At 42.9% G+C, this 16,327-nt stretch overlaps 1 protein-coding gene across 3 annotated transcripts in view; it reads left to right on the top strand.

The window, feature by feature from the left end:
• Window positions 1-1,162: 1,162 nt before the first annotated feature.
• ldb1b (LIM-domain binding 1b) overlaps window positions 1,163-16,327 on the top strand; it is a 27,819-nt gene continuing 12,654 nt past the window's right edge. The window contains exon 1 of one of the 3 annotated variants that reach the window (XM_052084394.1): window positions 1,163-1,616. In XM_052084394.1, the coding sequence (XP_051940354.1) occupies window positions 1,589-1,616 (28 nt within the window). In that variant the 5' untranslated portion in view covers window positions 1,163-1,588. Of the gene's footprint in view, window positions 1,617-8,605; window positions 8,771-14,213; window positions 14,579-16,327 lie in introns of those variants that run through there. The other 2 variants (XM_052084393.1, XM_052084395.1) reach the window with 2 other exon arrangements.

Here is a 16,327-nt window from a genome sequence, read left to right as displayed (position 1 = left end):
TGGTGATGAAGATCCCAATTTTTTTTCCCAATATTTCGGTCCTCAATATTTGTAGGTCCTCCAAAATCCATAAATAAATAAATAAATATTTTACACATACACACACACACACGGTATATTGTGTGTGTGCGCGTGTGTGATTACAATTGTCCTCCATCCTTTTGTGGCTATTTTCCTGCAATGCTTAAGAAAAGTTTAATGCTGTTCTTTTTCTCCTCTCGACAACTCATAACTTGGAAGTACATAGTTACTTGTGTGCTAATTTCATTTGATTCCTTCATGTGATTTTCTGATATTTAAACATACACATACATGAGCAGAAGAAATTCTGTCTCACTCACTTTGTTTCATGTAATAATTAACCAGTTCAACAATTCTGTGACACAGTTGGATGACCACAAGCAGGGCTGAACATCTATATCTGGGAGACACGAATGCCATAGTGATTGGAGAGCGATTATAAACAGTGGGAGGGGGGAAATGAGAACAGAGGAGCAATAAGGGAAAAGAGAGGTAGTGCGTGAGGGAGATGAATGACAGAGGAGTCGAGAAAGAAAGATGAGAGAAGTGAGAGAGCAACACTTTGACATACTGCAGACAGAAAGACTAACGGAGCGAGAAAGCGAGATGACAGAGAGAGGCAGCGAGAAAGGAAAGAGCTGAGGCACGTCAATCGCCCCCATCTCCCTGCTCCTCCCCCTCCTTTTACCTCCCCCCTGTCGTGTGGCAGACCTTCGCTAGATGGTAACAAGCCACTCGGACGGCTGAAGCACACATACACAAACACGCACACACACGTGTATACTTGGACCTCGCTAGATTCCCTGAAGATCCTTTGAACATACGTGTGTGCACTTTCTTGTATTGGAGTGTGTGTGTGTGTCTGTCACTGTTACAGCATACTCTCTACATTTTTAAAGGGGGAACTCAAATCTTTCAGGTCATTTGGACACATACATACACACACACACATGCAGTCTCTATACACGCTATATACACACACATATATATATATATACACTCTGGCACTCGGCCTCATTCCCTCCCTTTCTCTCCTTCTCTCCTCCCACCTGAGCTGTAATTTGCAGGGCTGATGAGGGCAGAGCAGAGGCAGGACTGAATTCTGCTCACTCTATATAACATTCACACACTCACACACACATCCACAGTGCTCTCGTACTACTGAGAGAATCTGATCCTTTGTGTCTGTCTGTGTACGAGTGAGTCCGTGTGCGTGCGCGTGTGTGTGTGTGTGTGCGAGCTCTCTTTTTAACCTCTTCTTCTTCTCGTCTGTCTCTCTGTTGCATTTTGTCACTCTCCCGTCCTCCCTCCTCACTCTCCCTCCATCTCGCTCTGCTCCCCGGCAGTGTGTGAGTGCGTGAGAGTGCGTGAGAGTGTGTGTGTGTGTGTGTGTGTGTGCGTGTGCGTGTGTGTGTGTGTGTGTGTGTGTGTGAACCATGGGGAAAACAGACGCTCATGTGAGCAGCAGCAGTGACTGGTGAGAGACAGGATAGAGGAGAGGAAGAGAGCAGGGATAACAGAGGCAACACCATCATTCTCATCGTATTCCCACCAGACATGTGAGAAGATGTCGGTGGGCGGCTGCGCGTGTCCCGGTAAGTAGCCGCCATGCCGATGCTGGATGTTGACGACATCTGCAGCGGCCGCCACTGCCATGGCCAGCCGCTGACATTTCCATATCATGTGTTGATGTATTTTGAGTTGGAGAGTGCCGTCCCTGTCGTGGCGTGACTGAGGCACAGGGAAACAGGGAGCTCAGAGCCCCGGGGCCCTGGGCTCAGGCTGCAAAGGCTCATGGGATGTTGCCTTCTGTCCTGGCCTGAGAGGTGGGACGGAATAGACCGGTCAACCGTTATCCGTTTCTTTTCATTTTTAACTTCAACGGAACTTTTAGAGTTAAAAGATAGATCGTGAACAGATGTTTGTGTCACACGGCCAAGAAGTTGTTGCTACGGTATTACGAATATTCCTTCATCGTGCCTCGGCCCGTTGTTTTTGAAGATAACAACTATTTATGAGTGAGTTCTTCTTCTGAGGTTGGCATGGATGAAGTCTTGTAAACATGTACTACAGACTTTGAAGAACTGTATAAAGAATGCTGAATGTGCAGTTGGAGGTCAAAGGTCGCACTGATTGCAAGACGAGCTCAGCTCAGTTAATAAAAATGACTGGATTTGTAACATTTTAAGATTCATTTACAAAGAAGCTCACATCGATGACTCTCGTCCATCTCATGACGTCAGCAACTTTTTGGCCAAGCCAGCCTTGCCCAGACTTTTCCCGACAGGTCGTTGTTATTTGTCTTGGGTTTGGGGAGCAAGTAATTAGCATCGTCGAATGCTGTAATTTTGGCGAGAAGAGTGGTAAAAGTGTGGTATTCGATCAATGTTTGTGTTGTTGTGTTGTGTTGAGCCTCCTCGCTGCCCATCTTCAAAGCCCTCCTCACTTGTATTCTTTGGCATTCGACTCAGCATGACTTAGATTTGTTCTTGGTTTTACTGTTTGGTGCTTTCTACCGCCTTTATTACCGATTTGTCTTACTGTTTATTGTGCATGTTAAATCGCTCCATGTACAGCACTTTGTATGCAGCGATGGCTGTTTGAAAGTGCTCGATAAATACTGTTGACTTGACTTGTATGTTATTTGGACTTGACATGTCATCATTTAAAATCGAAAAAAAAAAAAAACTTCACAACAATCGCCAAACTCTCTTGTACGTATTACTTTGCAAAATGGCTTTCCCTTTCCCTACCTAGAATCCCTTTCTTCCCGAGGTCATGAAAGAGGTCAATACATGTACACCTGACAGTGTAGAAACATTTTGATACTCAAACAGAGGCATTTGTGTCTGGTTTAACTACGCATTTAGCTATCTTGTCCTCTTTGTTTTAGCATAAAATCAATGCAAGGATAAAAACATCGTTCCAGATGGTTGCTTGTTACCTATTTGAATGTGTTTGTTGTTTGTTTTTTTTAATCACAGCTGTTTGGTTTCTGGGAGTTCAGTCACAGACAGCAACTTGGTGGAAGGAGTATCCATCATATGAAAGTACCATATTGGAAAATGTGTGATTTGTCGACTGTCTTTGAAGGCTGAGGAACTCCCTGCAGGCTACATATGGTTGTATTTGGGTTTGGAGAGTCTGACAGCAAGCAGATAACTCCACTCACTTTTATTGACTCTAATCACACATGCTAGGAAAGAGAAAGAGGAATCATGGTGGAGAAATAAACCCTGTGCTGGTGTGCCCCAGGCATAAGTGTTTGCGCGATTTACAGTATATCCCACTCCTCATAGCACATGTGGACATGAAATAGGTTATAATCCCATATCTGGAAATGTATTACTATATATTACTTGTACTGTCATGCGATATTCAGCCGCGGGGGAGTGGAAGTCAATGTGTTTTCAGTCTTTTGGAGAGGGTGTAGTATCACCCTGACATGGCCTCTCCACCCCTCCTGTGGAAACAGACCACAGTGACTGCACCGGTCAACAGCCGCGATGAACGCTGAGACATGTGGCCAGCCACAGACTTTAATCATGAGAAGGATCGAAACACGAAATACTCTCATGTTTTGTGGTTTGGAAACGATTTAACTGTTAAGTTATTCGAAAGGCAGCCACTTCAGAAGGGGAAACCGAGTTCAGAGACAATGTTTCGTCATCACAACGGATGAACGAATAGCAGAGCGTTGTTGTGGCAGATCTATAGTCGATGCCGAAATGTGGAGTCTGGCCGTGTGATTAAGCCTGTGCATGTGTGATTAAACCCGCACGTGTGTTTCCAATCTCTGGGCCCTGTGTTACACAAGGCAAATAGTGCTGCCACTTCAGCCGTTAAACAAGCTTGCGCAGCCGCGGTCTGAGCTCTTGTTTAGAATGGGTCCTTCGCTGTCTTGCGGTCAGATTGCATACTTAATCAACATGGTCATGGAAATTTCCAAAAAGACCTCTGACTGCCCCGTGCATGGCGAACCTCCCGTTTTACTCTCTCATCTTGTTCTCTTCAGTGTTTCAAATCATTTCTTTCCACCTCATGATATCGGCTCGGTGCATTTTACTTATTTATTTGATTATCATATCCGGAATTCACATCAGGGACTGCCGCACAGTTCTGAGTTTTGAGATTTGACTCGTCCAAAGTCAGATGAGATAGGCTCTCGTTCCCTTAAAGAATATAGGAAAAGGATAAATGCTTGGTGTGTCTGGCTGACAATTCTGAGTTTCATGGTTTGATTCTTAGCTCTGGGCTACCTGTGTGACATTTGCATGTCCTCCCCTTGCCTGCGCAGGTTTTCTCTGGCTACCCTGACTTCCTCAAACATTTCAAAAACATGTTCACTAAAGATTCGGAATTGCCCTCAGCGCGAATGTGAGTACAAATAGTTGATGCCGACGTGTGTTGTGCAATTAGCAGGCGACCGCCAGCCCGGGATGTGCTCTGCCTTTCTCCAAAGACTGCTTGGTTGGCCCCAGCTCACCCTTGAACCTTATCGAGGACAAGCGCCATAGAAAATGGATGGATGATGGTTAAGGCAAAACGGAGTGCACTACAACTGTTGATTTAGTTTATGGTCCAGGGAAAAAGAACAACATGACATCACCTATGGGCTGCAACCACTCAGACATGGCAACCTTATTTTGCGCAAAACAGCACAGGAATCATCAATGTAGGAGTTCAGAACAATAAAAGTAATCCGGCCATTTACTATACTGCGTTTCCTCAATGGGGTCATTCAATCTGGATCCTATCCAACTTACACTGGGTGAACTGGTCACATGCCACATGGCCGTTTGATGACTTGATTGTGAATTTTACTCACAGTCATTTACATGTAGTCAAAAGTAATGGCAACAAAGGCCAACGAACGGTGATTTACTCCACTTAAACCAAAAATGAGCAAACTACAGTCGCCCAATAGTTGGTCCCTTCCTTCTCTGTCTTCCTTTCTGGCTTGTTTACATTCCAGTGCCATGTTCAACAGCATGGGGCCCTCCCCTCCTTCTTGTGTGGGCTCAGCGTTTGTGCTCGTGCGTGTGCATGTGGATGTATACACACTATGTGTCCCAGCATTTGGATGACATGACAACACCGGAGCAGAATGTTTGCCGATGTGGTCCAAGCTGTGACAAGAGAGAGGACTTGTTATTGTTTCTGAACTGGCAGATGCTCCGAAAATTACATGAAATGCCCCCCCCCCCCCCCCCCCCCCGGTTCCAATTGTGTAGTCTCCATTTCTTTCTCAACTTTGTTTGTCTCCCCTCACCTTTCTCATGTACGCTGATTTCCTACTCCTCTTTTCTTTTTGACTCCCCTGATTGCTCACGTATGTTGCCTGGCTTGTCGGCAAAATTGGGAGGAGAGGGGGGGGGGTAGGAGGGAGAGAGACAGACAGAGAGAAGAGGTGGGAGGGACTGTGGCCTCTCATGCGGGGAGTCACATGGTGTCCCTGATTGGAGGAAAATGAGTAAAGACTGCAGCCTGGCTGAAACGGCAAGAGACAAAAAGGCACAAAGGCTTAGCTGTTTGGAAACGGGTTGCACAACAAGAGAGCCTGAAGAGGAGGGAGGGGGGGGGGATTATGAAAAGAAAAAGAAAGCCAGAGTAGAGAGATGTGATTTGCCAAAGGAAGAGTTAGAGGGAGGGCTGAGATAAGAGAAAACAGGAGAGGGTGACAGAGGAGGGAGAAGTAAGAGGGATGAGGAGCAAATGGGAGATGAAGGCTGCAGGAGTGCATGAGGAGTGGGGAGGGAGGGGGGTTGAGACTGGGAGAAATCAGACTGTTTCTATGTTTTCTGCAAGGCTGAGCGCTGACGTGATTGGCTGGAGGCGTTGGATGGGTGTAGGGGGGCAGACCTGACTCGGAGATCAGAGCGAGACAAAATGGCTCCCAGAGAACAGAAGAACGCAGCATCAGGCCACTGTCACATCCCCTCACACAGCTGTCAGCTGACTCGAGACACGCACTTACGCTTGCGCACGCAGACACACACACACACTCACACACACACACACACACACACACACACACACACACACACACACACCGGCCCCCTAACATACACCCACCCACCCACAGACTAAGCCACCTGCTAGTGTGAGGGAAGAATGCTGACAATGATGCAGAACGATGACGATCGTTGATTTAGTATACCACATCGGCTTCTTTTTTCTTTTGCTGTACTTAAAATCCGGTTGTGGTGTTAACTCACCGATTCCAACATTTTGTCTCCTTGCAAATACTGTACAGTATAATGATATCCGATACAAAAGCTTTATCAAATATTCAGATTTTATAAAAACAGTATATCAGTGTCCACTTTTGATTGACACCACACTGCATCTTATTGAGTGACAAGATTTCGGATATTTTTAAAACATTACGCTCTCATGATAATAGAGTACGGATCTACACCTCTGCAAACCACAACCGCAATGATGAACATGTTGAATTCACACTTTGGGAATCAAAATTGAGCACTGTTGTCTTTGCAAAAGCAAAAACATTGTTACAGATCTTGTTGGCTATCATTACTGTATATTGAGCAGGTGGACATTATGGCTAGTCGGTTTGATTCGACGATCACAGCCAGAGATCACTGCTGGCGTGCAATGACACGTGTCACACATGCCATTTATTTTGTCGTGGTGATACTGTATGTCGGTGCTCACCTGAAATCCTGCGAGTGGGTTCGAGATGGGGGCAGAGCTGCTGGTCAAGTCAGGATGAAATGCACAATTCGGCCACACGAGGGTGCTGCTACCAAGGGTCCGACTAACAGACTTGCCTTTTGCCTCTGTCAGCATTCCCCTCACTTCTTACTCATCAATCCATTTTCTATACTGATTATCCCGTTTACGGTCATGGATAGCTGGAGTCTTTCTCAGAAGGGCAGACTTACTGCAGAGAGACAATTTCTACACTGACAAACTCATTGACTGTTCTTATATCTTTTTTTTAGACTCACTTTTATCATGTGGCATTCTTCCAATGGTTTTTATTCTTTCTTTTTTTGCGGTTCTATCGTATTATTTGCTTTTCTATTGCGTTATTTATTTTTCTATTTATTAATTATTTGTTTATGTGTTTGTTTACTTTCACGTGCATTTGACTATGCTGAAAATGTCAATGGATTTATTTTGGTCATTGACTGTTTTGAATGTGGAACACCTTTGACCTTTGTACCTAAGATGTGCTATATAAAGGGAATGATGATGATGATGATGATTATTAGTCGTAGTAGTGTTTTTTTACTATTATTTCTATTTTTATTCACACTCACATGCACACTAAAGTCACGTGAATGAACCAATATGCCGTTTGAAACTCTACAAGGATGTTCTTTCCACAAATGTAGAGTGATTTGTTTTCCCCCCTGCCGCTGCAGCAACATAATCACTTGTAATGGGGCTGCTCATTGGTAAAACAATTCCGCTCTGTATTTAAGAAAGATTGTCAAATCGGAAATATAAAAGTCTGAATGCTTGACTGAGTACAAGTTGCGTACATTTTTAATCAATGGATATGTTGCAAAATATATTTAATGATACATTTTGTTGTAGGAGTTGATTCATATTTAATATATAAACTAGAGCCTTATCCAATTATTTACGACACTGAATTTTTTTTTTTTTTGTGAAATTACAATTTCAAGACTACAAACTTCAATACAATTGAATGTGGGAAGTTCAAAAAAACATTTAAATTAAAAATAAATAAGATTTTCACTAATTGTGCCATTTATTGTGTCCCACGATTTAGCAAATTGTTTTGGAGGAAATCACTTAATTGTTTTGTTGTGCTAACTAATATGGTTGCCATAAATGTCATTAATTTATATTTTAAATTTTTTCGAAACTTGAGTCCCCCAAAATACAAGTTGTGTTTTTTACAGCTTCTCCTCATTAGGGTCAGAGGTGAACTTGAGCCTTCCCCAGTTTGGGCGAGAGACAGGGTACGCCCTGAACTGGTTGCGAGTAAATTATCGAAGGACACAAATTGACAACCAGCCATTCACACTCACATTCACCTTACTTAATCTATCATGCATGTATTTACAATACTGGGGGTATCTGGATTACTTCGAGCTAACCCGCGTAAATACATGGAGGACATGCAAAGTTTTGCTGGTGCTGAGATTCAAAACCTCCAAACTGTGATGCAGATGTTCTCAAGATTAGTCCACCGTGCTGCTGAATAATAAATCATCCATTCATCCATTTACTATCCTGTTCAGGGTCGCAGAGAGCTGGAGTCCATCCCACCTGACTTCTGGCAAAATGTGGACTCGTCAGCAGTCAATCACAGGGCACATACCGTTGAGACAATCGATAAAACTTTGTATCCCACTAGACAAATCAAGGTGTTTCATCATAGTGTTGCACAAATTATAGGAAGAAAAATTTCTATTTAATGCGGTAAACAGGAACTTCATAATTATCGTTTTGCATTAGTCAGCTGACTTCAGATGAGCGCGGAAGAGTGAGTTGTTAAGAGAGGGCAAATGGGATGGTTGTTATCAGAACTGAGGCAGACATTCAGTTTCCTGTTGACTAGTGAGTGGAAATGCCCCCTCCTCACCCTGCAATGCCTCCGAGCTGACAGTCTGGACACTGGAGATATCACACAGAGGGAGAGGCATGAACACACGACACAAGAGTGTCGGATTTTGAGCAGTGTATCGCAGTCAACGTGACTTTATGGGTGACAAAATGGCCATGTCACAGCTAGAAACTGAGGGAGGTAAGATGACCTTTTCCTTGTGGCCTCTCGCACAGCTGATTCAGCAGCACATGACTCAGGCACATTCAAGCCAGACTGCTTTTGCTGTGGCTTCTCTCAGCTCTGGTTCATTCTCATTTGTTTTTTTTCCGCCCCCGCTGCTCGTGCTTTGACTAAATTGGATTAAAGAGAGAGGTCAACTTCACTCAGCGCACATCGGGGAGTTTATTCATGGTGTGCCCCCTTTAATTACTTATCAAATGTCAAATTAATATTTGTTCACCAACTATTTGAGGTAGGCTCATTACTAGAAAAATGGCAACCCTCTCTTACAGTCTGATGTGTTTAAAAAAAAATATGACAATTGATTGTGATTCACGTCAAATGTGTGCTTGGCCCCTTGTTGCTGGAAATGAATTCATAGGTGTCAATCACGCCTGCCCCTTGGGCAAAAGAAAACAGTTACAGTAGTGGATGTCAGCCATGGCCACTATGTTGTGTGAATGGGAAATTAGGGGCTGAAGAACCATAAAACAGACAGACACACGCAAGGGAATTGAGGTATGAACAGCACAATAAGGATCATGAGAAATGTTTGTGTTTACACAAAATTTCCCAACGGGATCATTGCTCTGTGTTACATATAACATAATAGGTTATCTTAAGCTGTGATGTGAAAAAGCAACCAAACACAAGAAGATTTCCTGATGCTTTTATTGGATTCAATTGTTATTCTTTATGCTTTCTACTGTCATTTGAACATAGATGACGTCTTTGGCCGTATAGTGAAATCACATAATATTTCACTTTAACCAAATCAAGCCCATAGTGAACCAAATAATTTTTCATTTAACAAGATGTTTATGAAATTGACTGTTGTTCGCAGTGTTGCATGGCTGCATTATGTCATTCTGAGAACCGTGAGTGTTAAAATATTGCTTACCAGTAGAGGCAGTACAGTTGTACACCATCTCTCTCTGTCACCGTCAATCCAAAGTGAGCATTCTTATCTTTCTTTATATACAGTATACATATTGCACTGTGCAAGTGTTTACATGGTTTTGACCGTTGAATGTATAATGTACGTAACAAGCACATCTATTTTGTTCCACAACTATCTTGGCACAAATTTTGTACACATTGATATCATAATGGTTTTCTCCCCGACTGGTATACAACATGATCTTCTATGATCATATATTTTGAGTTTAACTTGAATCATATTGTGTTTTAATTAAAATAGTCACATGACTGTTAATGGAAGAAGCGAATCAATCTTTTGCATGAGTGGATTGCTTCGCATTATGGAGCATTTGCTGTCATACCCATGCTCATTTACTGCCCATTCTTGTCGGAGCGCAAGTTGTTAATTGCACAAACTGCTCCTGTCTAAAATGTAGTCTGACAAGCAAACAAAAATACATTTTTTTCAAATCTATTTTTTCCATTCGGTGATATACTGTATTCTGCTTACATAGTACTTGGATTTCTGGCTTTGGCTATGAGGCTAGCCAGTGCAGGGAAGGTTCAGCGGCTTAACATTTGTGTGCGTCGTGTTTGTGTGTCACTGGTTAGGGTGGTGCTTGAAGATAAGGCCTGCCCTGTGCCTCACAGCGAAAGAGATGGTGTGTGTAAGCCCTTAAAGCCTTATCCTGATACACCTCCTACCCCCACTGCATCTCCATCACCCAACACTTGCTCTGTGGATTAACCCAGTCCCAGTCATGTAGCATTTCAATGGCAAAGCTTACAAAACACACACACACACACACACGCACGCACGCACGCACGCACACACACGAACACATACACACACACACACACAGAGCGAGGATTAACCCCTGTGTGCCCAGAGATGATTCTTAGCCACTCTCCAGTTGTTAAAACTTGCTTGCGTTACCATGGCTACCATGGTCATAGTGTAAGACAGACAAGTCCACATAGGTTACACATTCGCACGCGATGCCGCAAGGGAGCCTTCACCCTTGTACTAAACTAAACGGATGCTGCCAAAAATATTGAGAGAAACCTCAGAGGCTATGAATGTAATTGTGTCATACATTTAGTATTTTTGATGAAATACAGTATACAGTAACCACATAGGCGGGGGACACCCTGAACTGGTTGCAAGCCAATCTCAGGGCACACAGATACAAACAACCCTCTGCGCCCACACTCACACCTCGGGACAATTTAGAGCAGGGGTGTCCAAACTTTTTGCCAAGGGGGCCAGATTTTATGTGGTAAAATGTCGGGGGGCCGACCTTGGCTGACATTCTTTACATTGAACAACAATATTGTTCAACAAATTTTAGTAAGCCAGTCTGTTTCACATTTCCATTTTTATTTTAATTTCAACAATCTTAAGAATTTCTTTTGGTTCATTTGAAACAGGTATATCACATGCAACTGCTTATTCACTTGACTTTTTCTTAAACAGAAGTCTCCTGAGTGCAAATTGATTGATTTGAAACATAAAATGTATCACCGTGACTTTTCAATAGTCACAAAACCTTTGACTCGAACAATAGGGAAATGAACAAGCAATACACATATCCACAACTGCAAGGATCATTTGAAATATGACATATCAGTCAATATAAACACGGAGTGATGTCTTGTTAACTCGTGAGTGATGCCCTCTAGTGTCTAAATGCTATTACTCATTTAGTGAATGCTATTACTCATTTAGCCACTAGAGGGAAGCAGTACTCTATGAAACATCACTCATCAGTCTACGAGACCTCAGTCAATGCAACACGTGTTCCATTGCGCCCAAACTGCGGGCCAGACGGCACTGATTTTATGACAGGGGCCGAGGGCGGGATGAAATTCGACCGCGGGCCGGATTTGGCCCGCGGGCCGGACTTTGGACACGCCTGATTTAGAGTGTTCAATCAGCCTGCCACGCATGTTTTTTGGAATGTGGGAGGAAACCGGAGTACACAGAGAAAACCCATGCAGGCCCGGGGAGACCATGCGAACTCCACACAGGGAAGCCGGAGCTGGAATCGAACCCGGTACCTCTGCACTGTGAGGTCGATGCGCTAACCACTGGATCACCTGGCCACTTAGATGAAATTATATCTATGTTTTTATTGACATTTCACACAATGTCCCAACTTCTTTGGAATTGGGGTGTGTAGTTAAAGAAAATGAGAGTAGCTGCTTTGATTGGCCAAGAATCTAGTCGGCTGTGTTCACTCCCACAAAGCGCAAAAAGAAAACTCCACCCATGTGCACCGTTAGCCCCCATTTTGCACTGGACACAAAAGCAATTGCTATAGTTTGATTTGCAAATGTGTTCTGTTTTAATGTACGTTTCACACGATGCCTCTACTTCATTGGAATTGAGGTTTGTACATGTGAAGTCAACCGGATAGACTCTAGATAGAAAAAAGAGGTATGGGGGTGAAAAAAAAGTTGTTCCAGGTCAGGGTAATCCTCAGAGTTATGAAGCGTACTTTAATTAAGTCAGTAAAACAGATATATGAATATGTATGTGAACCTTTAATCACTAGAGTCACCTAACTTATGACTGACGCCTAATTTTGTCTTCATTTCATAACTAGAATGGATGGACATGTTACCATAATATGGTTATTGTTTGCCTGTGTGCTCATACGTTAATTTAAAAAAAATATTTTTTAATTATGAAGCGCTGCATTTTCACTTGTCATGGCGTACTAGTGGTTACTGCTTAGTACATTCGTCCAACAGTTCTGAGGTTTGGTTTTCTAAAATGGGCTCTGGCCTTCCTGTGTTGTTGCAATGGTTTCCCCCATGACCCCAGTGAGTACTAGCAATGGAGAAAGGGGATGGATGGCTGCATGGATGTGATTTCACTCTCTCTATGTGCAAAACTCAGCACCCTGTTTTTGCTGATCCACATATGACAGACATACACTGAATAATACCTGTTCTTTTTTTATTTCCAACTTTATCCATATGGGTGAATCCTTTCTGGCTGTGATCTGAATATCTGATTATATTTTGAGGCGATTTAATCAGATTTAGAGGCCATGGGATTCTCCTTTAGGCTTAATGCTCTGTGCGCGTGTGTGCGTGAACGCGAGTGTGCATGAGTGACTGTGGAACAGAGGGTGGGAGAAAATCAGTACCTTTTGAATACTACAATGCTATAAGAAGCACACATCATAGTTTTACACTTCTGTATTAGAAATGAAAATATGAACAAACGTTGTTAGTGAGAGAGAGAGAGAGAGAGGGAGAGAGAGAGAGAGAGAGAGAGAGAGAGACGGAGGGGGAGAGACAGAGGGACAGAAGAGAAGACCGCTAACCCTTAAGGACAATCCAAACACTTTCAACCAAAGTGAGAATCATATGGCCATGCAAACCAGGGGTGTAGTGGGCGTGGTACGCCGTCCACCCACTTCTCCCGACGCCACATTCAAGTTTTATTTCAGTTTTAGCCCTAATGCGACTTATGCCTAATAACGTTGGCCTGTGATAATTTTGTTGTAGTAAAACATTAAATTTAACGTTAGTTCAATTGGTGTTGTAGCCTATGATTGATGTTCTGTATGTATATATAGAACATCCCAGAATTGCGTACACCCACTTAAAAAATCCCCACTACACCACTGATGCAAACGACATACGACACAAAATTTTCTCTTCGTCTGTACGGTGTCACAAAAATTGATACGAAATACCTGAGTTTAACAATGAGAAACTTCACTGAAAAGAAATGAGAAACACGTTCAAAGTGTCGTGCAATATATACTTTTTTTTTTTGGTCAACCAAAAATGCAGTGGACATAAGAACTGTATGCACTCTTTTTGTAATATAGAAAATGAGAAAAAGATAAATTAAGGACAAAAATTAAAATGAAAAAACTTTTTAAAAATGAAATACTGTAGGTTAAACTCGTAGAAAATGCTGTAAAAAAACTATAAGTAACTGAAACTAGATTTTACATTTCAAAAACTAATTAGAAAAAAGTAAAACTAAGCAGAACAATTAAATGCACTTCCAGTAGACACGTAAATCTGAAAAAAACCCTGCGTATCCACGTTTTGTGATATGTTTATGAATTTTTAAAGTGTTAAATTTAACAAAGTTCATCTTTCTTTCTTTCTTTCTTTCTTTCTTTCTTTCTTTCTTTCTTTCTTTCTTTCTTTCTTTCTTTCTTTCTTTCTTTCTTTCTTTCTTTCTTTCTTTCTTTCTTTCTTTCTTTCTTTCTTTCTTTCACTGATGCAACTCAAGCTGGTGTGCACTAATTAGGTGCACATGAACATCACAGTCAACATGATCTTCATTTCCAAACGTACTTCCACTTGGCTGCATTAGGCCAATTCTCATCTGTCACTTAGAAGGACGACATGGGGTAAAGGAGGACGAGGAAGAGGGGAAAATGCTTAGCAGACAACCTATACGAGCATTGAAGTGGTAGGGGCGATTGGCGGTGGCGGTCAGAGGAGAGAAGAGCAAATGTACTGCGGAGAGAGAGGAGGAGGAGGAGGAAGAAGAAGAAGAAGAAGAGGAGGAGGAGGGCCTTGAGCTATTGTTCATGTCCTCCCGTGAACAAAGGGCTCATCGGGGTCCGTATGTAAACCCACAACAGGCTTCAGCCCTTTGACAAGGCCTCATGCGGGAGAACACATAGCGGTCACACTCCCGCAATTTGGGCCGTATCGCTTCCTGGGCCTCACAGTTCGCGGAGAACTGCATCGATCGACTTCACTGGGACGTGTTGTGTTGGCTCCGTTGCGCCTCGCCGTTCATTCAGCGGGCCTATCGGAGCGTACGTACGGACCCTAGCACAGATCTGTAAACATTCGTTTTCTCATTGGACTTCAGCGCAGGTAAACGCTCGCTCGGCCCGGCTACAAGCCGCGCATCTCTTCCGCAGCCGGTGCCACGATTAGTCACGGCAGACCGGCTGACGGGACTGCGATTTCTTTGCTTATTTTGGTGACTTGTGCTTTAAAAAAGAGATTTAATGCTAAGGCGTTAGCAGAGCAGCTAGCGGTGGATACAAGCTGCCATCTGGGCTTGCTACCGTGAGCACGTCCACGAAATCTTCGACGTGGTCTGGTTTCACCCATTGGCGATGAGGGCCAGTAAGAGCGTTTGTTGTGAATGTTTAAAGTTTGTCTGCTTCTATATTATTTACTTTCGTGCGCGCCCGAATCCGTCTTTTGCTTCGAAATGTGTCAAGCTAGCGCTTCGCATAGCTAGCTGCTCATGTTTAGCATTGTGCGCTTGGTGCCTTTCTAATTGCCTTTGTAACCTCGCAGTCCCTCATAAAATGTGTGTGAACGGATTGAGAAATAATATACGTGTCCAAGATGCCTTTGCAAGTGTTACACTTATAACGAACCTCCCCGTTTCGCAGCAGGTTTTGTTTGTAGGGAAAGTTTGATTTGTTTGTGTTTCCTTGCAAGCTGCTGAGTGATTGAAGTCTTCGTAACGTTTGTTGTTTTCAAGTGAATACAGTAGTTAGTTTTTGTGTATATTTTTTCTTGAGCGGGTATCTTTTAGTCATTGGTGTCATACAAGTAGTGTTGAGCCTCGGCATATCATGCATGTTCACTGTGTGTGTGTGTTTGGACAGTGCAGCTTGTTGGACAGGAATGAACAAATTCCCAATGGAGGAAGTGGAGTCCTGCTGATGTGATTGGGACTGCCTGTCATTAACCACTAACAGGGGAGGAGAGGAGCTAATGGAGCTCTCACCAACTAATGGACGCATAACATCGATTATTTATTTATTTATCAACTCCATTTGTGTTAGGGGGTTTTCCCCTCCCTCTTGTTGTTGCGCCCAGTCCATTCCACATTAGGGTTCGCCTGCATGATAAATGGCTTCTGTTGACAATGAAATGAAGGCATAGTTTTATGGTTGAAGTTGTGAAACTTGTTTTAGTTCCTGACAAAACAATAATCTTGTGTTGTCACAGTCAAAACTAATTTTGGGGTATATTCATGGAATACAGTATACTATGGAAATGTGAATTAAGCATTTTAAACATGAAAATACTTTATACTTTTGTTGTTGTTTATAAACAAGCACACATCCCCTTTTATATGTGCTTGAAAATCTGTCACACAAAGACAAGGGGGCATACCTTTATTATGTTGAGACAAGACATCATAAGGCGGGGCTTCACTATGGTAACGGCTGGGGTCGTGACCTGGTGGCTGCTGCTGTGGGTAGCCTGAAGAGAGCTGGTCAATTAGACAAGTATTAGGGGCAAGGGACTTTGTGTTTAGCGATGTCTGTTAGTACTTGTGGACTGTATTATACTGATAAGTGTGTAACAGAAGCACAGTGCATACAGTGGTGTGTACAACCTCATACTCAATGTCGATTAGCATATTTGAAATTATTTTTAAAAAAAAAATCTGTATTTTAAATTTTATTGAACTACTATTCCCTCATTTCCATCCGTTTTCCATGGAAAGCGAATATGGAAAGTTTATCAGTGTTTGTGTGTGTGTAAAAACACATGCACAAAAAAATTCTCAGTGTCATATTTTCGCTATTCGCCGGCTAGGCTGGTTCCAAACCCCCTGGAATAGCGGGGCCCCCCTGCACAGGAACTTTTTTT

The sequence above is a fragment of the Hippocampus zosterae genome, chromosome 13 (assembly GCF_025434085.1).
Source record: "Hippocampus zosterae strain Florida chromosome 13, ASM2543408v3, whole genome shotgun sequence".
In the NCBI taxonomy this organism is placed as follows: domain Eukaryota; kingdom Metazoa; phylum Chordata; class Actinopteri; order Syngnathiformes; family Syngnathidae; genus Hippocampus; species Hippocampus zosterae.
The sequence above is the reverse complement of the archived record's forward strand: the minus strand, read 5'-3'. Positions and strand labels throughout refer to the sequence as shown.